This window comes from Cuculus canorus, chromosome 12 (assembly GCF_017976375.1).
Source record: "Cuculus canorus isolate bCucCan1 chromosome 12, bCucCan1.pri, whole genome shotgun sequence".
Taxonomy (NCBI): domain Eukaryota; kingdom Metazoa; phylum Chordata; class Aves; order Cuculiformes; family Cuculidae; genus Cuculus; species Cuculus canorus.
In genome coordinates, this window is record NC_071412.1 from 16384770 (window position 1) to 16400971 (window position 16202).

General features: G+C 44.7%; 1 protein-coding gene across 1 annotated transcript in view; it reads left to right on the forward strand.

The window, feature by feature from the left end:
- The window catches only part of ARIH1 (ariadne RBR E3 ubiquitin protein ligase 1), a 58755-nt gene that overhangs the window by 27370 nt on the left and 15183 nt on the right, over nt 1–16202 (forward strand). Inside the window, exons 3-9 of the mRNA XM_054077428.1 lie at nt 2727–2871; nt 7814–7906; nt 8287–8342; nt 12265–12331; nt 13490–13596; nt 14110–14152; nt 15964–16035. Of these exons, the coding sequence (XP_053933403.1) occupies nt 2727–2871; nt 7814–7906; nt 8287–8342; nt 12265–12331; nt 13490–13596; nt 14110–14152; nt 15964–16035 (583 nt within the window). The remainder of the gene's footprint in view (nt 1–2726; nt 2872–7813; nt 7907–8286; nt 8343–12264; nt 12332–13489; nt 13597–14109; nt 14153–15963; nt 16036–16202) is intronic.

A 16202-nucleotide genomic window follows, 5' to 3' on the forward strand; every position in this document is an offset into this window, starting at 1 on the left:
AAAGCCTGGTAAGGTGATGGTTGTTCTGGATTAGTTACCCATTGGTGTTTAGAGGGAATGGGTCACTCCAGGTGAAAAGCAGTTGCTGATGACTTTGTCTTATGTCTTGGGGTAGGGCAGTAGGTGTCATAGCTTTTGAAGAGATTTTGTAAGAATAGAACTGCTTCTGCAAGTGGTAAAGTCAGGTTCCTGCTGTGGATACGCACCCTTCAAACCAGCCTGCCATTACCAGTGCCTCTGGTATTTCCATGTGTTTAGCTGGCCACAAGTGTCAGTGTTAGAGTTGCATCATAGCATTTGTCTTCAAAACTGTATTTTTCTTTGCAAACATCACACCCAGTTGTTTGCTCTCCTCAAACAGAGGGTGTCCTACGCTGATCATTCTGCGTGTAAGAACAATTTGAAAACCCCCTCGTGGAGTTAATATTTATCCATGACTCTTTAATAAATGCTGCCTGTAATGGGACTGCACTGAATTCACTTTTTAAAATTTTCTAGATATAAGTAATCCTCAAGGCAAACAATATGACTTGGTGGAGTTAAATCCCTGAGCTAACATTGAAGAGCAGTGGCAAAGCCTTGTATGTGCTGCAGTGCCAGAACTCACCACTGCCTTTCAAATTCAGCATCTTGAAAATAAAGATCTAAAGCATGTGAACTGCATTAAGAAACCTAGGAACCAGCAGTGGAATGGACCGTATATAGCTGTAGGTCGGATCTTGTTGGTAAGTAGCGCTCCGAGAGAGCTGCTGTGAACTTCGGGCTTTTGGGGAATACTAGAGGATATGACCAGAGACGTTTTGGTTCGATGTGGCAGGCCTTGTCCCACATCTGAGAAACCAAGAAAGATCTTTCCCACAGAACGTCTTGGTTCTCTCAGTCTCTTGGTGGACAGCAGAGATTTTTGGTCTCTTTTGTGATGGGCTTAAACATATCCATTGTGAAGACTCTTAACTTCAGCTTTGCCTGAGTGCTTAGCTCCTGGGACCGTTGTCTGCTGGGACTATGTTTGCTGGTCTTAGAGGTGAATGACTCACTGTGGACAAACCTGGGCTTTTTCCAGGTAGCTGCCACCTTATGTGGATTTAGAATGACAGAATCAGAGGATGCTTTGGGTTGGAAAGGACCTTCACAGGCCATCCAGTCCACCCTCCCTGCAGGAGCCAGGGACATCTTTAGCTCAGTCAGGTTCCTCAGAGCCCCATCCAACCTGACCTTGAATGCTTCCAGGAATGAGGCCTCCACCACCTCCCTGGGCAGCCTGTGCCAGTACTTCACCACCCTCACAAGAGAAAATTTCTTCCTTATATCCAGTCTAAATCTCCCTTCCCTTAGTGTAAAACCATTATGTCGTTGTCCTGTCACAACAAGGCTTGCTGGAAAGTCTGTCCCCATCTTTCTTGTAGGCCCCCTTTAGGTACTGGAAAGCCGCTTTAAGGTCTCCCTGGAGCCTTCTCTACTACAGGCTGAGTGAGCCCAACTCTCAGCCTGTCCTTGTAGGGGAGATGCTCCTATGCTGCTGCTGCGGTCAGAGGGAAGTACTTGTTGACTGATATTGAATGGGGGATGCACATGCAGGCAAGATTTGCTGCTGAATAATCAGATATGATCAGTTCTTGGCAGCTGCTGCACGCTGGAGAAAGATGTGGTGTCTTGATACTGGGAGGAGGCTGACCTCCCTGCTCACAGTTCTTTCAGCTTTGGTCCCTCTCACCAGGCTGAGGAGCTTTCTGTACAGCTGCAAATCAAAACAGTATCTTTTTTCTTATGGGAATAGGAAATAGAAGGTTGTCTTCATTTTCCCCGTGCCCTCCTTGCATCCTTCCTTCCATGAGATACCTGGTTTTGGAAGCATTGTAAACCTGGAATTGTATTTTCTTAGGAGATTGTTTAAATACCTTGGGTTGACTGGAGACCAAACTCAAAATCCTAGACCATGGCTAGGATTTTGGCCGTCAAGGTGGACTGTGTGTTAGCCCTATTGCAGGCTTTGGTTGTGGATAAGGTGTTGAGTGTGAAATTGAAGACTAGTCTAACTGGAGATCAGAGTCCTGGTCTGATGGATACCTTATCCAGCAACAGTTGCTTCCAAACCCTGGAGATGACTGAAGCGTGTGAAACGCAGTCCTGCAGTTGCCTGAGTTGGACATCGGTGACTGCGTGTAAGTGTTCCGTCAGCTGAACCAAGCATCTGGCCCTGCTGACAGATTTCTCCTTCAATCAGAGAAGGAAGTGCCAGAATTGAAGTTGAGACCTCTTTGGGGCACACTTAATGCAGACAGAGTACATGGAGGAAAATATGAAGTATGGGAAAAATGGAAGGTTTAAGCTGAACAGAGAATTGAACCTGGGGGCGTCAATCCTGTGCTTTAGGAGGGTGTTGTGATGCTTGGACTCCGAAGGAAGACATTCTTGCTTCAGTGTCCTATCTTTTACTGCAAAGAAATTGCTGTGGAGAGTCATGAGTTGAAATGCAGCTGAAGAGCTGAAGGTACCTGAATTGTCAAGGCTGTGCAGTTCAAGCCCAAATCTCTGAAATGATTTAGTTGTCCGATATTCATCTCTACAGTTGGGGCTGTGTTGTGGTTTTTTAGAGAAGAATTTCTTAAACGTAGTAGATGTGTGAACTTCCTGAAGTGTTAAACCCATCTTTGTACATTGAAGGCCCATATAGAATGACTTGCAGGGTAGGTGGCTAAGTATTCGTTCTCTTATGTGTTACACAGGTACTTCGATGGCAACTTGGAGAAGCTCTTTGCAGAGTGTCATGTAATTAATCCAAGCAAAAAGTCTCGAACGCGCCAGATGAACACGAGGTCATCGGCCCAGGATATGCCTTGTCAGATCTGCTATCTGAACTACCCCAATTCGGTGAGTACCTGGCAGCAAGGAGGTGTCCGACCGTAACTTCCCAGCTGAGCTATCTGAAATGCACCACTTTGAGTGGAAGTCCATACAGGACTCCTCCAACAGTACTTTAACAAAAGCCTTTGAAATGAAATGGAGACCTTGCTTTTTTCATGGAATCTTCTAATCTGTAGTAGGTTAGTTTACCTGAAATGGGATTGTGTTTCAAATGATGATCCATTCTGCAAAAACCTTTGAGGATGCTGGGTTCTGAGGAGCAGTCTAGGAAAGTTCTTCAGAGAAAAGAAAGCAGTAGATGAAGTGATTTTTTTTTTTTTTACAAAGGTCAGGTACCAGTCGAGACATACAAATAAATGATACTTAAAACAAAAAATGTGTGGAAAGCATGACAGTCAAAGGAATTTACGATTTACTGAAATGGAATGGCAAAACAGGAAAGAGCTTATAAAAGTAGTAAATAATGATGCAAAATAGTCAAGCTAGAAAGCTTAGAATAAACCTGAGTAGGAGTAGCAGTAAAATAAAGTTGTGCTGCTCAGAGAACACAACTGATGTGGGTATCTTCAGTTCTTCGTTGTGATTGTGCAACACTTTTTTAATCAGAGGAGATTAGGGTAGAAGTGCTTGCTTCCGAATTCATGTTGGGATTTGTGATAAGATTGGCAGTGGTGCTGCTGGTGGGTTTGTAGCCGTTCACAAATATTGAACTTCCTGATCTACTGATCAGAGGTCCAGGCTTCCACTGTGTTTTTGTACAGGCGAGCAATTTGCTGTGACTGTCCGTGAGCAAGATGGGAGGTCTTGGGAGAAAAGGAGATTAGTGGGAAAGCTCAAACATGAGTCCCTCGGTGGCTTTGCCAAAAGGCAGGGTGCTGATATACGTGAGGAGTTCTTCCTTTATTGGAACTTAACGGTTCCTGGTGGAGCTGTCCTGACCCTCCAAAACACTGTAACATCTGTCTGAACTGTGAAGAGCAGAGCAGCCCCTACGTAAGGCTTCCACTCTTGCTCTGGGTGCGTTTTATGAGCTTGCCTTTCAGCAGGTATGGGAGCTGTTGTCAGCTTTGGGATTTATGAGTAGCCTTGGATTAAATACCCTCGCTGTTGTAGCCTGACTGAAAGCAGTTTCTGTGCTCTGGAGCAGGCAGAGCAGATCAAGGCCCAGTTTCAGGCAGCTGAAATTCTCAGTGTGAAGATCACTGTTGCTTTTGAGCTAGGAACTATCTTCTTGTGCGCAGAGTTACTTTTTAGCGAATCGTTGCAGAGTGGAGTAGTTGTTTGCTCTCTGTACAGAGGTGTTTTGAGAAAGAGACAAGTGTGAGATCTGTCTTGCCCACTGCATTATGCTAAGCTCTTGCTCAGTCACTGAAACCTTTCCGTGTTGAGCATGGAAATAATTTTGTCTCCAGAAAAGGTCCTCTTGGAAACTTCAAATTTAGGTTTTGTGTTTCTAGCGGCTTGTTGTCATTGTTAAGGCAGCTGTTGTGCTGGGTGTGAGCAGTCTGCCCAGCGCTCGCACTGGCAGGCCTCTCCTCCGGCTGGGGTATGCATGTGGTCTGGGAAGCAGCTTTCTGGCTGCTGGAAAGAACTGTGCAAAGCACACGAGTGCATCTTGGGTTTGTAGTTCAAATAGCACATAAAAAACCGTAGTGGCCGAGTTACTGGCAGAGCAGTTTCTTAGCTGGAGCAGTGAGATGTTGCAGGTGAGCAGAGATGTCTCTAACTTGTTCGTGTTTATTGAGTCAGGAAGCAACACAGGGAGTCTCTGTGTCTCTTGACCATACCCCAAAGCTGGAGTGTAGAGGGAAAATTAGTCTTTGTTACTTCTTCTGTAGAAGGCTGTAGTGCCTCTGTGTCGTAGGTGACTGTAAGCTATCTGGTTTGAAGCTGTTTTGATGAATGTGAACTATAAATTCCAGGATAAGTTATGTTCATACCAAACCTAAAATCTCAGCTTTTAAATCCTCTTGTAGTGATCCGCTTTTATTTTTTGTTTTTTACCCTGGATAAAGCTGTACTTTTTCTGGGAGCCCGTCTCAGCCCACAGAAAGCTCGGAGATGGAGCAGTACCTGTTAGGGAATTTTACAACATACAGCTATTACCAGAATGTAAGAGTCTTAAATGTTGTCCCCTCCTGGGGTCATTGTAGGTAGTATTTGTCTGCCTTTTAAAGCACATAAAAGGAAAATATGAAGTCTTTATAGTTCTTCAGTCATCTGCAAAGAGCTGTGATGTGAGCTTTTGGGAAGCACCTGCGAAATCAGGCATTTGTTGCTCTCATGGCAGCTCACACCCTGGTGGCTTGAGAACTTCAAGGCCAGGTTGGATGGGCTTTGGGCAGCCTGATTTAGTGGGATATCCCTGCAAATAGCTGGGGGGTTGGAACTAGATGATCTTTAACGTCCAGTCCAACCCTAACTATTCTATGATTCTGTAATATTTTAGTCTCTCTGGGTCTTCAGGAACCTGTGTCAAGCCCTGGTGGTATTGCAGGTGGAACCCTTCTTGGTGAAGACAGAATTTGTGAGGGGGTTGGCTTTCTTGCTTTTCGGCTCCCATTTGAAAGGAAGGTGGCTGCGGCAGGAGCATTTGGGGAATGTTATACTGTTGTCCAAACTGTGTGTTCGAAGGACACACTGAGGACTTAGTGTCTCTGTGCTATTGTCGTAACTGGCATAAAGAGAGCCTGAGTGAGGCTCTCAGAGGAAGCACGACTTGGAGGAGCGGATTCCTTCCTTGATCCCATTGATGCTACCAGAAGAGCAGGGATAAGTGTCAGATGGCAGCACACCATTGGGAAGAGAAATGGGTGATGAACATAGATAGGGTGACAGTAGAGCTGTCCCTTGTGATAACAAGCTGGTTCAGAAGTTGCTTCCTTCATGGTTTTATATGGGCCTTTTTGCTTGCTCCCTTGTCATCTGCTGTTGGCTTAAGCCAAAAACAATTGGGAACTCCCTCAAAGTAAAGAAACAAGCTGAAAGATGCTTTGAATTCTTTGCAGCCTGGAAGGAAGTGTGGGGCCTGCCTTTTATGTTGGCATTTGGCAAATGTTGTCAGTGCCTGGAGTAACCAAAACTGGTCTGAAATGAAGATACGTGCTTACCTGCATTCTGTGGTGGCTCCCTGTGCGTGTTTGAATCTTTAGGTTCCTTAAGGGGTGATCCCTGAGTCCCTGCTTTAGGGACATAATTCTAGGAAAAGTCAGTGCCATCTTCAGGCTGTGCGATGTTGGCCTCCCAAAAGTTACAGATGTTGGAGTTTTTCTGTCTTATCCCTTCACCTCCAGGGGATGTCCCTTGGCTACAGCACAGTCTGTGGGGAGCGCCGGGCACCTTGTAACGGTTCAAATATTGGAAAAGTTTTTTGAGCCACAGTGCTGACAGGACAAACCACTCTGACTTTTTGTTCCAAAGAAAACAAAGGTTTGGGTGGGTATCTCTATTCTTTCCCTGGAACGAAGTCCAGTGCTCAGCTCCCTCCTGGCTGCCTGGTTGGGTCAGGTTTAACCATCTCGCTGCTCCTGGTGGTAAGTGCTCTCCAGCAGGGCTGCGGGAATGGCAGGCCGAGCAGAGCTACTGGCTGCAGCATCACAACACGTTTCCAAGCCTCAGGTTCAAACTTGTGCCCTCACTGATGGCAGGAGTGCCAGACGAGTGTGAATCACAAAATGGGAAGGACGTGCCAACAGCACCTTCCCTGTGCAACCCAAGTGCCATGGCATCAGAGACGAGCGTGACCCAGCTAATACGCCAGTGGCCCCTGAGCAGACTGAGCAATGCGGTGGCGGTAATTTTCAGTCTCTAATGGTCAAGAAAGCATTTTCAGTAGAACATTGTCTTTTTAAAATGGACTCTCTCCTTTTCTTAGTTAACAACGTCCTGCTACTGTTGTGGGCTGTTTCGCTGCACATAACCAGGTTTCTTTCATTTATGGAGTTTCATACAAGTTGATGGTATTTCAGGGTGGAGCTCTTGTTTTATCCTTTCCTTTGAAAAGCAAAGCCATCAGACAGTAACCTGCATAGTGGTGTGAGTGAACTGTTTTAAGTACAGCTTGTCCTTGCCCCCTAGCTCTGAGTATAAACTAAAGTGACTTTAAGATGATCGGAGAAAAGTAACTTCATTTCAGTCTTTCCTCAGCAGGGTTTGCTTCTCCACCCCTTGTGTAACCATTCAAGCCCAGATGGTATCTTGACGTGCTTGCTGTAGATGATGCATACACAGATGAAGTTGTCCTTGTTGCTGTCTGCAACAGCTATTCATTATTGCATTTTATTTAGCAATTTACACCTGCCAATTAGAATCTCTAGGTCCTCATCTGATGAGCATCTGGGTTTCAGAAGGAAGTTTTACTAAGTAAGTTGGCAAACTTTATGCATACGCATTAAAAGCATAAGTACACGCAGTTCTTTTTATTTCTGTTGTTTAGTGCTCACAGACTGCTCGCTGGTTGCTGTTCCCTGTACACGAGGGAGCTAAATTAGTGCCTGTGCATATTCTGGGACTTCTGGGCAGCGCCTGCATGTGGTAGCAGCCAAGTGGAAAAAAATAGGAGGAAAGAAGATTCTGTATCATCTTATAACTGTGACTGTTTGGTGGTGCATTTATTTTACTCATCCGCAAGAGTGAAACTGAGGAGAGCTGTGCTGCACTCTGTATGTGCTCGTAGAACAGGGGTCCATGTAAATGAGGAGGCGGGGTGGAAACGTCAGCCACGCTTTTCCTTGCTGCTAGGGTTGGAGATTAAAGTCTGGCTTTGAAAGTGTGACTAAAGCTGCGTTCGCAATGTTCTATAGTGGTGATGATGCAAAATAAATAATAGTGTCTCAGATTTGGTGCGGGAGATGAGGTTGATAAACTGCACAACACCAAGAAAGGTGAAATGATTGAGTGAATCCACGTGATTAAATGATCCCATGTCTTGTGTTCTTTGTCGTTGCAGTACTTTACTGGCCTAGAGTGTGGACACAAGTTCTGCATGCAGTGCTGGAGTGAATATTTAACTACCAAAATAATGGAGGAAGGCATGGGACAGGTAAACTGTCAGCTCACCTACCTTGTGACTCACTTCTGGGAATTCTGTGTTGGAGAGCGTGGGCAAGGAAAGGGGAAGAGTTCTTGCCCGCTGAAGTTTAAAAAACCCAGAAGAATAACAAAGAAAACGCCAAGCCCCAAAGATTTGGGAGCTGCAGTCTTTGCCATGAGTGAAGCTGAAGGGAACTACATGGAGTGAGCGTATGCGTCTGCTCTGGGTGGGAGGAATCGTTCTGTGCACAGTGGCACATCTGGGACGTGATGATAGAGCCGATGTACTATTTTTGTAGTGGATTGCAGTGAAGTCTGTTGCCTTGCAGTTCTTTGTAATGCAAAAATAGGATAAACACTGCTCCTTTTATGACCTTTTTGTTTTTTCAGACCATTTCATGCCCTGCTCACGGCTGTGATATCTTAGTCGATGACAATACAGTTATGTAAGTATGATGAGTTGCTACCTCTTGATTTTCCTCTCTTTTTCCTTGTTGTTACTGATGTGCTATTCACATGTGCTCGCTTATAAAAAAACTACACAGAGGCTTTAAGGCAGCAGAGGGGTTGGTCTTGAGCTGTTTATTTTGATTCTGATATGCCCCTTAACTTCCTGTTTGGGTCTGAAGAACCCATGCTACAGTGCTTGGAGGAAAGACTCCTTGACCAGTTTGGCCAGTGTGACAGTGGAATAAACACCAGACAGTCCTTTCGAACCCTGTTTAACTGCTTTGTGCGTTTGTTTCTTTTGACTTAGGTGGGAATTTAGGACTTCCTCCCTAGGTCAACCCACTGGTTCACCAAGTCCCATAGCTATAGTTAATATGTGAGTCAGAGGAAAGAAGTCCTGTGTGGGGTGTGGTTTATGCCCTCTGATAGACAGCAGTTGACCCTCAAACGTAAGATTTGCTGAAGCTGATGTGTCAGCCTGTGTCACTGTGCTTATTAAGTTGTCCAGCTGTAGGATGACTGCTCATGCACGGTGCAGCAGTGAATTCCATGAGCTTCCTTCTGTTTTATATTGGGCAGTGTTGTTGCATGAGTAACATCCTTCATGATTCTGAACGTTAATTAAGTTCATTTTAATTCTTTATGCTAAAACGTGTCTTCAATAGAAGTTTATTCTGTTACCTTATTCCTTCCTTCCTGATGTGACTCACTCATTGATATTAATTTGCTGGGTTTTTATCAGTTGCTTTCAGACTCGTGATTTCCCATGTCCCTCTGTTAGTCATGAAGTGTAGGCTGGGTAGAGGTGGAAGTAGCTGAAATGTTTTCGTGCCCTGGTAAGGGGTTGCTTGTAGAGTTCAGTGGGTGGAAACTCGACTGAAGTTGGCATAACATCTTGAGTGACTTGATTGAGTTTTCTGTTTACTGGAGTCTGAACTCCGGTGTTGGGGTGTTGTACACTCTTGTCAGGGAGTGCTTTCTTGATTGCAGTAGCTCAAATAAGCTGTTCAAACAGTGCTTGTAAGGTAGCGTAGCTGCAGTCAGTGGAGGCTGCGGTGGCAGCAGGAGCAAGGAAGGGACAGAAGAGGAGAGTAGTGCTAGCTTTGGTTGCTATGGCTTCTGTTGCTGTTGCTCAATCTGTGCAGCAGGTATGACTGTCCTTATGGTTCACTTCTTGGCTTTGAATCTCTGCAGTCATCATCTCACACTGTGTGCCGTGGGATTCCCCCCCCACCTAGAAATGCCAGAGCTCTGGGGCCTGCAACAGTAAAATGCCATTTAGGTGGTAAAGCAAAGAAGTTCTCTTTGTCTAAGTAAAACTGTAAATGTTTCATGGAGGTAAACCCCCAGCTTTCCCTCATCTTGTGGGGGACTCTGGAATGCCTGGGGGAGAGAGGTACATTTTTTGCAGCAGCCTAATGCTTTCTTTTAAAAGCAAAGGTAGACAGGTAGACAACTGCAGAATTCTTAGGAAGTGGCACAAATGAAAATATTAATTATCCCGACTGGAATTTGCCCCCCCCCCCCCCCCCCCCCCCCCATCCTTAATTATTTTCTTCTTAGGCCTTTTCCTTCTCACAGTCTCCAGCTCTAGTTCCCAAGCTATAAGAACCCAAGATTGATGTGCAGTGTAGAGACATCAGTTTCTGTACCCATCAGGAAATCAAGAGGACATAGGCCAAGCCATCCATTTGCTCCCTTCTTAGTACTTGCCCTCGACATGACAGTGTGTCTCCAAGTTGAATTATCTCCATATGAATCCAAACTCAGCAATTCAGATTATTTTCCTGAGTTTGGCAGTATTTAGTCAGCTTGTTGTCAGTTTTCCTCATTGCTGTTGAGCTTAAGTAGGAAGATTGAAGAGAGGGTCCCTATCAGCCCTTTTCAAGACCTTCAACCTGGCTGGAGGTAATCTGTTTGTATCCCTTGTTCACCCTCACTAATGCTGCTGGTAATTGCTTTAACCTACATGCAAAGTTGTTGATTTCATTAATAAGCAAGGCAGGCTGCCTTGATTCACAGGCGTGTGTAACGGCTGCTGCTCCTGGGCAGCAGCAGTCTGGTGGTAACCTCTGAATTCAACTCACTCGGCAGGAACGGGTGGCTGTTTGGTTTCCGTATGGAAGTCGTACAGAATGCTGCCTCATTCGTGTAATTGCAAATGCCACCCTTGGTGTGTTTTGTCAGAACATAGTGAGGTCTGGAAGTCAGTCCTGTTGGGAGAATGTTCGACCTCTCACACGATGTGTATTTTGCTAAGTGTATAATTTATGGTCTGATAGAGGATTTCTACCATCTCTGTGTTTTTGAGATGTTCTGAGAACATATCAGTGGGTAGTCCTCAATGTAGCCACCAGGAGAGATCACAAGATAAGATTTTTTCGAACAGTTTGCTTTTCCACCCTGGTTTCTTTGAGGTTGCACAAACCCAGAGGATGGTTTGTGAGTGCTGGGAATGGTTTCATTTAATTGTATGTCAGAAGTAAATAATATTCAGAGCAAAGCTCTTGAAGGTCTTGACCCAAGTGGTACTGTGGAAGTGCTGTGGAAGTGTTGCTGAACCTTGAGCAGGTGAGGTTGCTAGCATGGAGGGATGCAGAACCAGCTGATCACATACTCCATGTGCTCTGGTTCATTATGGGATTGCTCTTCATTTAAATTCCAGTTCCTGATGTATACATATATAATACAATAAATTTTTTAAGTGGCATTTCTTATGCCTGGAGGCTTGTGTATAGAGTAAGAAAACGAGGTTTACAGTTCATGCTGCAGGTTCAAATTGGTTTATCATTCTTAAATAAGTTTCACTCAAAAAACTTCGCAGGTTTGCCATGAACATGGGCCTGATGAGAAGCTTTGTCAGCTGATTTGTTTTATTTTAGCCCTGGAATTTGGCTGCCACATGCTGCGTTTATATAAGAACAGCACATCGTTTGGTGAGGAGCTCCCCAGACTGCTGAGGGCTGGGATTTATGCAACCTCCCATCGTAACATGCACTCTTCTTTAATGAATGTTGACGTGATAACATGCAGGAAAGCACTTGATCTTGGCTGCACCCTGAAATGGATAATCTATTAATTTCAATATTTATATGTGATATGGGCTGTTTAAAGCTGTATCCACCATATGATTTAAAGCAGAAATACTGCAAAGTGCATATTAGTCCAGCTTTATATTGATACACAGAAGTCATTTCAGTCATAGCTGAAAGAAGTGTGTGTAAGTGCTCAGCAATACATGATTAAACTGTTTTGAATGTATCTACGCTGGACTCTGCAGATGCCAGCTGTGTCAGTGTGTCCAGGAGAAACGTGGTCACTGTGCTTTAAAGTGATTCCCATCTGTCCAGCTCTCTTCTGCTCTTCCGCTTCCAAGCTGATGGACTTAAAGTTGGTGTTGTGTACACTATAATGATGTTGAATTTAAATCTACTTTGCTTTTATGGTAAATAGATTAAAACCCCATTAATTTTTAAACTGCAGCTGTAGCATTTCACTGAACTCCAGACAATATTTGGGCAACCAAGGTATGAACCGCACAGTGGTTATTCTGGAGCTTTATAAAGGGATGTGCCGCAAAATGTGCATATTTAGTGCAAATGGGCCGAAGAAAGTGTTTGCTCTGTTTCTTGGGCTCTTCAGAAAAGTGTTTTGAATTACAAAACTCCCCCACCATGAGGTTCAGGTGGGCTTTCTGGGCGCTTCTGAAGCAAATAGTGGAAGTTAAATACAGTATTTGTAGTTGTCATAATAATCTAATAAATCATCTAACACATAGAGAACATGTACACACAGCAGAAGTACCCGTGTGTGTAGCAGGAGGGATCATAACAAATTGTCTGTCTGAACATACTGGCTACGTATGGAAAAACAAAGTTTTCTGCTACAGTAATTTTTCTGTTTCCTCCCTTTGCACAGGCGCCTGATCACAGATTCCAAGGTTAAATTAAAGTACCAGCATTTAATAACCAATAGTTTTGTAGAGGTGAGTTTTTATTTGAAAATTATTGGCTTCTAAGCGGGTTTTCTCTCACGTGTACCAAGCCGGAGAAGCGGGGCTTGCTCCTAACTATAGAGCAGGGCTTTTTGCATACTCTCCAGTCAGTGTGGCTACAAGTCAGAGGCTTTGCAGGGATTATTTTACAGCCTGTTTGGTTACAGGGATAATTGTAGGGAAATGTTAATAAAATCTGCAGGACGAAAGGCTGGGATGTACACTGAGCAGCTGTAGATAGAGAATGCAAGAGCTGTTCGATGTACGGGTTGTGAGGAGCACCTGATACTTGTGGTTCTTGAATGGTACCTGAGACACGACAGACTGAAAACTGGGAGCTGTTCTTGTAAACGAGATCACACCTTGAACATTTGCCATTTGAAATAAAGCAGCACAACTGCTTTTAGCAAAATACTAATAGCTTTGCAACCTCAACATCAAAATAAACTTGGAGAAAGGTGCTGTGGAAGATTTTTCGTTGCCCCAGTTTCTCAGCTGTACATATTGAGATCCGCTGTGGTGCCCAGTATGCTAACTGTTACTGGGATCAAGCTTTTACTCCCTGTTTGAAGTGATATAAATAGTGAGTTTTGTTTTTTAATGCAGCTCTGGAGCCAAGCACGTGTTGTGGACTGAAAGAGTGAGCAAAGTCTAGAAGTGAAGATCTCTATCTTGCTGCAGTACAGTGGATGCACAGTGTTCAGGGGATGTCAGGAAGTGGTGTCTGCAAAAAGCTAGAATGCTTGGTTTGTGAGCACCTTCGCAAAAGCTGTTGCGGGGTGGAACAGAGATGGGAGTTGCAAACAACTCAGTTGATGCTTTTTGCTTTTTTCCGTGGAAAGGCCTGTAGCTTCATATTCTTCAAGTATTTTCTCTGGGTGAGGTATGAGGTCAGCACAAGTGTTTACTCTCTACATCTTCCATAAGAGGCAATTTAATAGTGAAGAGTTGACTATCATATCCTGCTTTCTTTCAGTAGAAAGAAAGGAAATGCTTAGACTGAGGAAGCAGCGCTCTCATTGCAGAGGGCTGGTGAGACAGGAAGGAGTGCGAGTGAACATTGTGGTTGAAGGGATGAAGGGCAGGTAGCATCCTTAATGCAGCATCCTTTTTCTATTATGTTTTGGGTTTTTTTGCTTTATTTCCTAGTGTAATCGACTGTTAAAATGGTGTCCTGCCCCAGATTGCCATCACGTTGTTAAAGTCCAGTATCCTGATGCTAAACCCGTTCGCTGCAAATGTGGACGTCAGTTTTGGTAAGAATCAATCAATCAAGTGAAAGACATTGATATTTGCTTTTTATTTACTGTTTCAAAAGTGTGTTAGTATGTATTCTGCAAGTCTTGATGTTGGGGAGTGGTTTAGAGATGGGAGAAGCATGGGGTGGGCTTCATATGGTAAGATAGAATGAGATACGGCTGGTTGCCAAGCCCATCGCTATGTAGTTGCCACTCTCTGTCTTGGGCCTGCGTTGACATGGACACAGATTCTGCTTCCCCTGAGAGGTGGCTGTCAGCTGGGTGGTTCCAAATTAGGTGAGATTCTTGACTGCAAGCCCTGCAGAGAATCAACGTGTGTTGAGAGGGATACTGGTCTGATGTGGCCAGTGAGGGATTGGGTTTTATTTGACATGTATGATGTTTTCTTAAAACTGGCTTTGGTCCTCTAGCAGAACAACCCAGTAGAAAACTTCTGTGATGTTAACCTAGTTAAATAAAAGTATAATCATCCGCTCTATTTGCTGATTTTCCCCTTTCTCGCGTTTATAGCTTTAACTGCGGTGAAAACTGGCACGATCCTGTTAAATGCAAGGTGAGCATGTCAAAGTTCTTGTCTAAATGCATAACTTGAAGTTTAAAGTCAACTGATGTGCAAGATGTAGAAATGAAGCACAAGCTGTATGGCTGTTCAAATCCAGAAGTAGCAGTTCTGTTTAGATCACAGAGTTAGAAGAAACAGCGAGACCATACCGAATGTCTTTGAGGTGCCTCAGAGTTTGACTTTGTGAAGGAACAGTGCCTTAGCCAGATAGGGAAGTGTCTGGAGGAGGTGGATGTTGCAGCTGTGACCCTCTGAAGAGGAGTCAATGTGCTTCAGGAGTGAATACTTCCCTTCACAATGAGCATTCCTGTGCTACGCTTTTCTGTAGGTGTTTGGTGCTTCAGCAGCCTTGTGACTTGGTGTTCTGAAGGAATTAATGTGATTCCAGGACCCGCTGCTATGCGGTGAACTGTAGAACTGTTTGTGGAGCTGTCAAAAGTTGTAATCAAGCTGGGGTTCCTGTGGCATGTGCAGAGCTCGAGGACAGCTGTTTCATGCCTTTGGGACCAGGCAGTCTGCATTCTTATTGACAAATGCAAGAAAAACTTCCTTGGGGAGAGGGGAACTCCCGAAAGGTTTAGCTGGTCTTTCCAGGCCAGAGGGGGTCAGTTTGTCTGATGGGCAGGCAGTCTTTTGCTTTTGTTACTTGCATGTGTTTGATAAAGCCATCCTCTTCCTAAAACAAGCATAAGGTGGGCAGTCTGGGCATGAGAGGGTGTTGGAAGCCTGAGGAGAAACCTGGCTTGGTGTAAAGCCAGGCATCAGAGAAGGTTTGACTGTAGTTTTGCCAGTACACTGTTCAAGAATCCTCATTATTTATAAATGGATTGAGAGCAGCCCTGAGGGAGAGGGACTTGGGGTGCCTGGGGGGTGCGAAGCTCAACATGAGCTGGCAACATGCGCTCACAGCCCAGAAACCGGGTCCTGGGCTGCATCCCAAGCAGTGGGACCAGCAGGATGAGGGATGGAATTCTGCCCGGCTGTGGTGAGAGCTCGCCTGGAGTATCCTGCATTCAGTTCTGGAGTCCTCAGCACAGGAAGCACATGGATCTGTTGGAGCGAGTCCAGAGGAGGCCACAGAGATGATCCAAGGGCAGGAGTACCTCCCATAAGAGGACAGGCTGAGAGAGCTGGGGTTGTTCAGCCTGGAAGAAAAGAAGGCTCCAGGGAGACCTTAGAACAGCTTTTGAGTACTGAGAGGGATTTCAGGAGAGCTGTGGAAGGGCTCTTGATCAGGGAGTGCAGGGACAGGACAAGGGGAAACTAAGCTGGAAGAGAGGAGACTGAGATGAGATCTTAGGAAGAAAGGTTTTCCTATGAGAGTGGTGAGGCCCTGGGCCAGGTTGCCCAGAGAAATGGTGGCTGCCCCTTCCCTGGAGGTGTTCAAGGTTGGGTTGGATGGGGCTTTTGAGCAACCTGATCCAGTGGAAGGTGTCTCTGCCCATGGCAGAGGCGTTTGAACTAGGTGGGCTTTACGGTCCCTGCTAACACAGAGGATTCTGTGATTCTAAGATTAACTTGGAGTCCCATGTTGAAGGTTTTGTTGGTTGAGCTTAATGACTACAAACTTATTGCCAAGGTGTTTGTGCTGAGTGATTGTGTTCACAGGATGAGAATGGTGCTGCAGGAAATGTCTGAAGCTCAGTTGGTTGTTGTTTACATGACTTTACAGCATGAACCCTTCTATATTCCTCTGTGGCTGCATGTTGCTTACTATTACCTTAATGTAAGCAGCTGCCTTGGGAACATTTGCAGCTCCTCTATTTAAATGTGACTCTCTTCTTTCCTTCTTTTTCTAACAGTGGTTGAAGAAATGGATTAAGAAGTGTGATGATGACAGTGAAACTTCTAATTGGATTGCAGCAAACACAAAGGTGAGGGTTTTTCTCATTACATGTAGACTTATCAGATGAAAAGAATGACAGTCTAATTCCTCTGTACTGGGATTATTATTTCTCTTGCATGTCATTAGTTAAGAGCGAGCTTTAAAACGCACAGTACACTGAAGTGGTTTTGTTTGAAGAGCAAATAGGTGTTACTG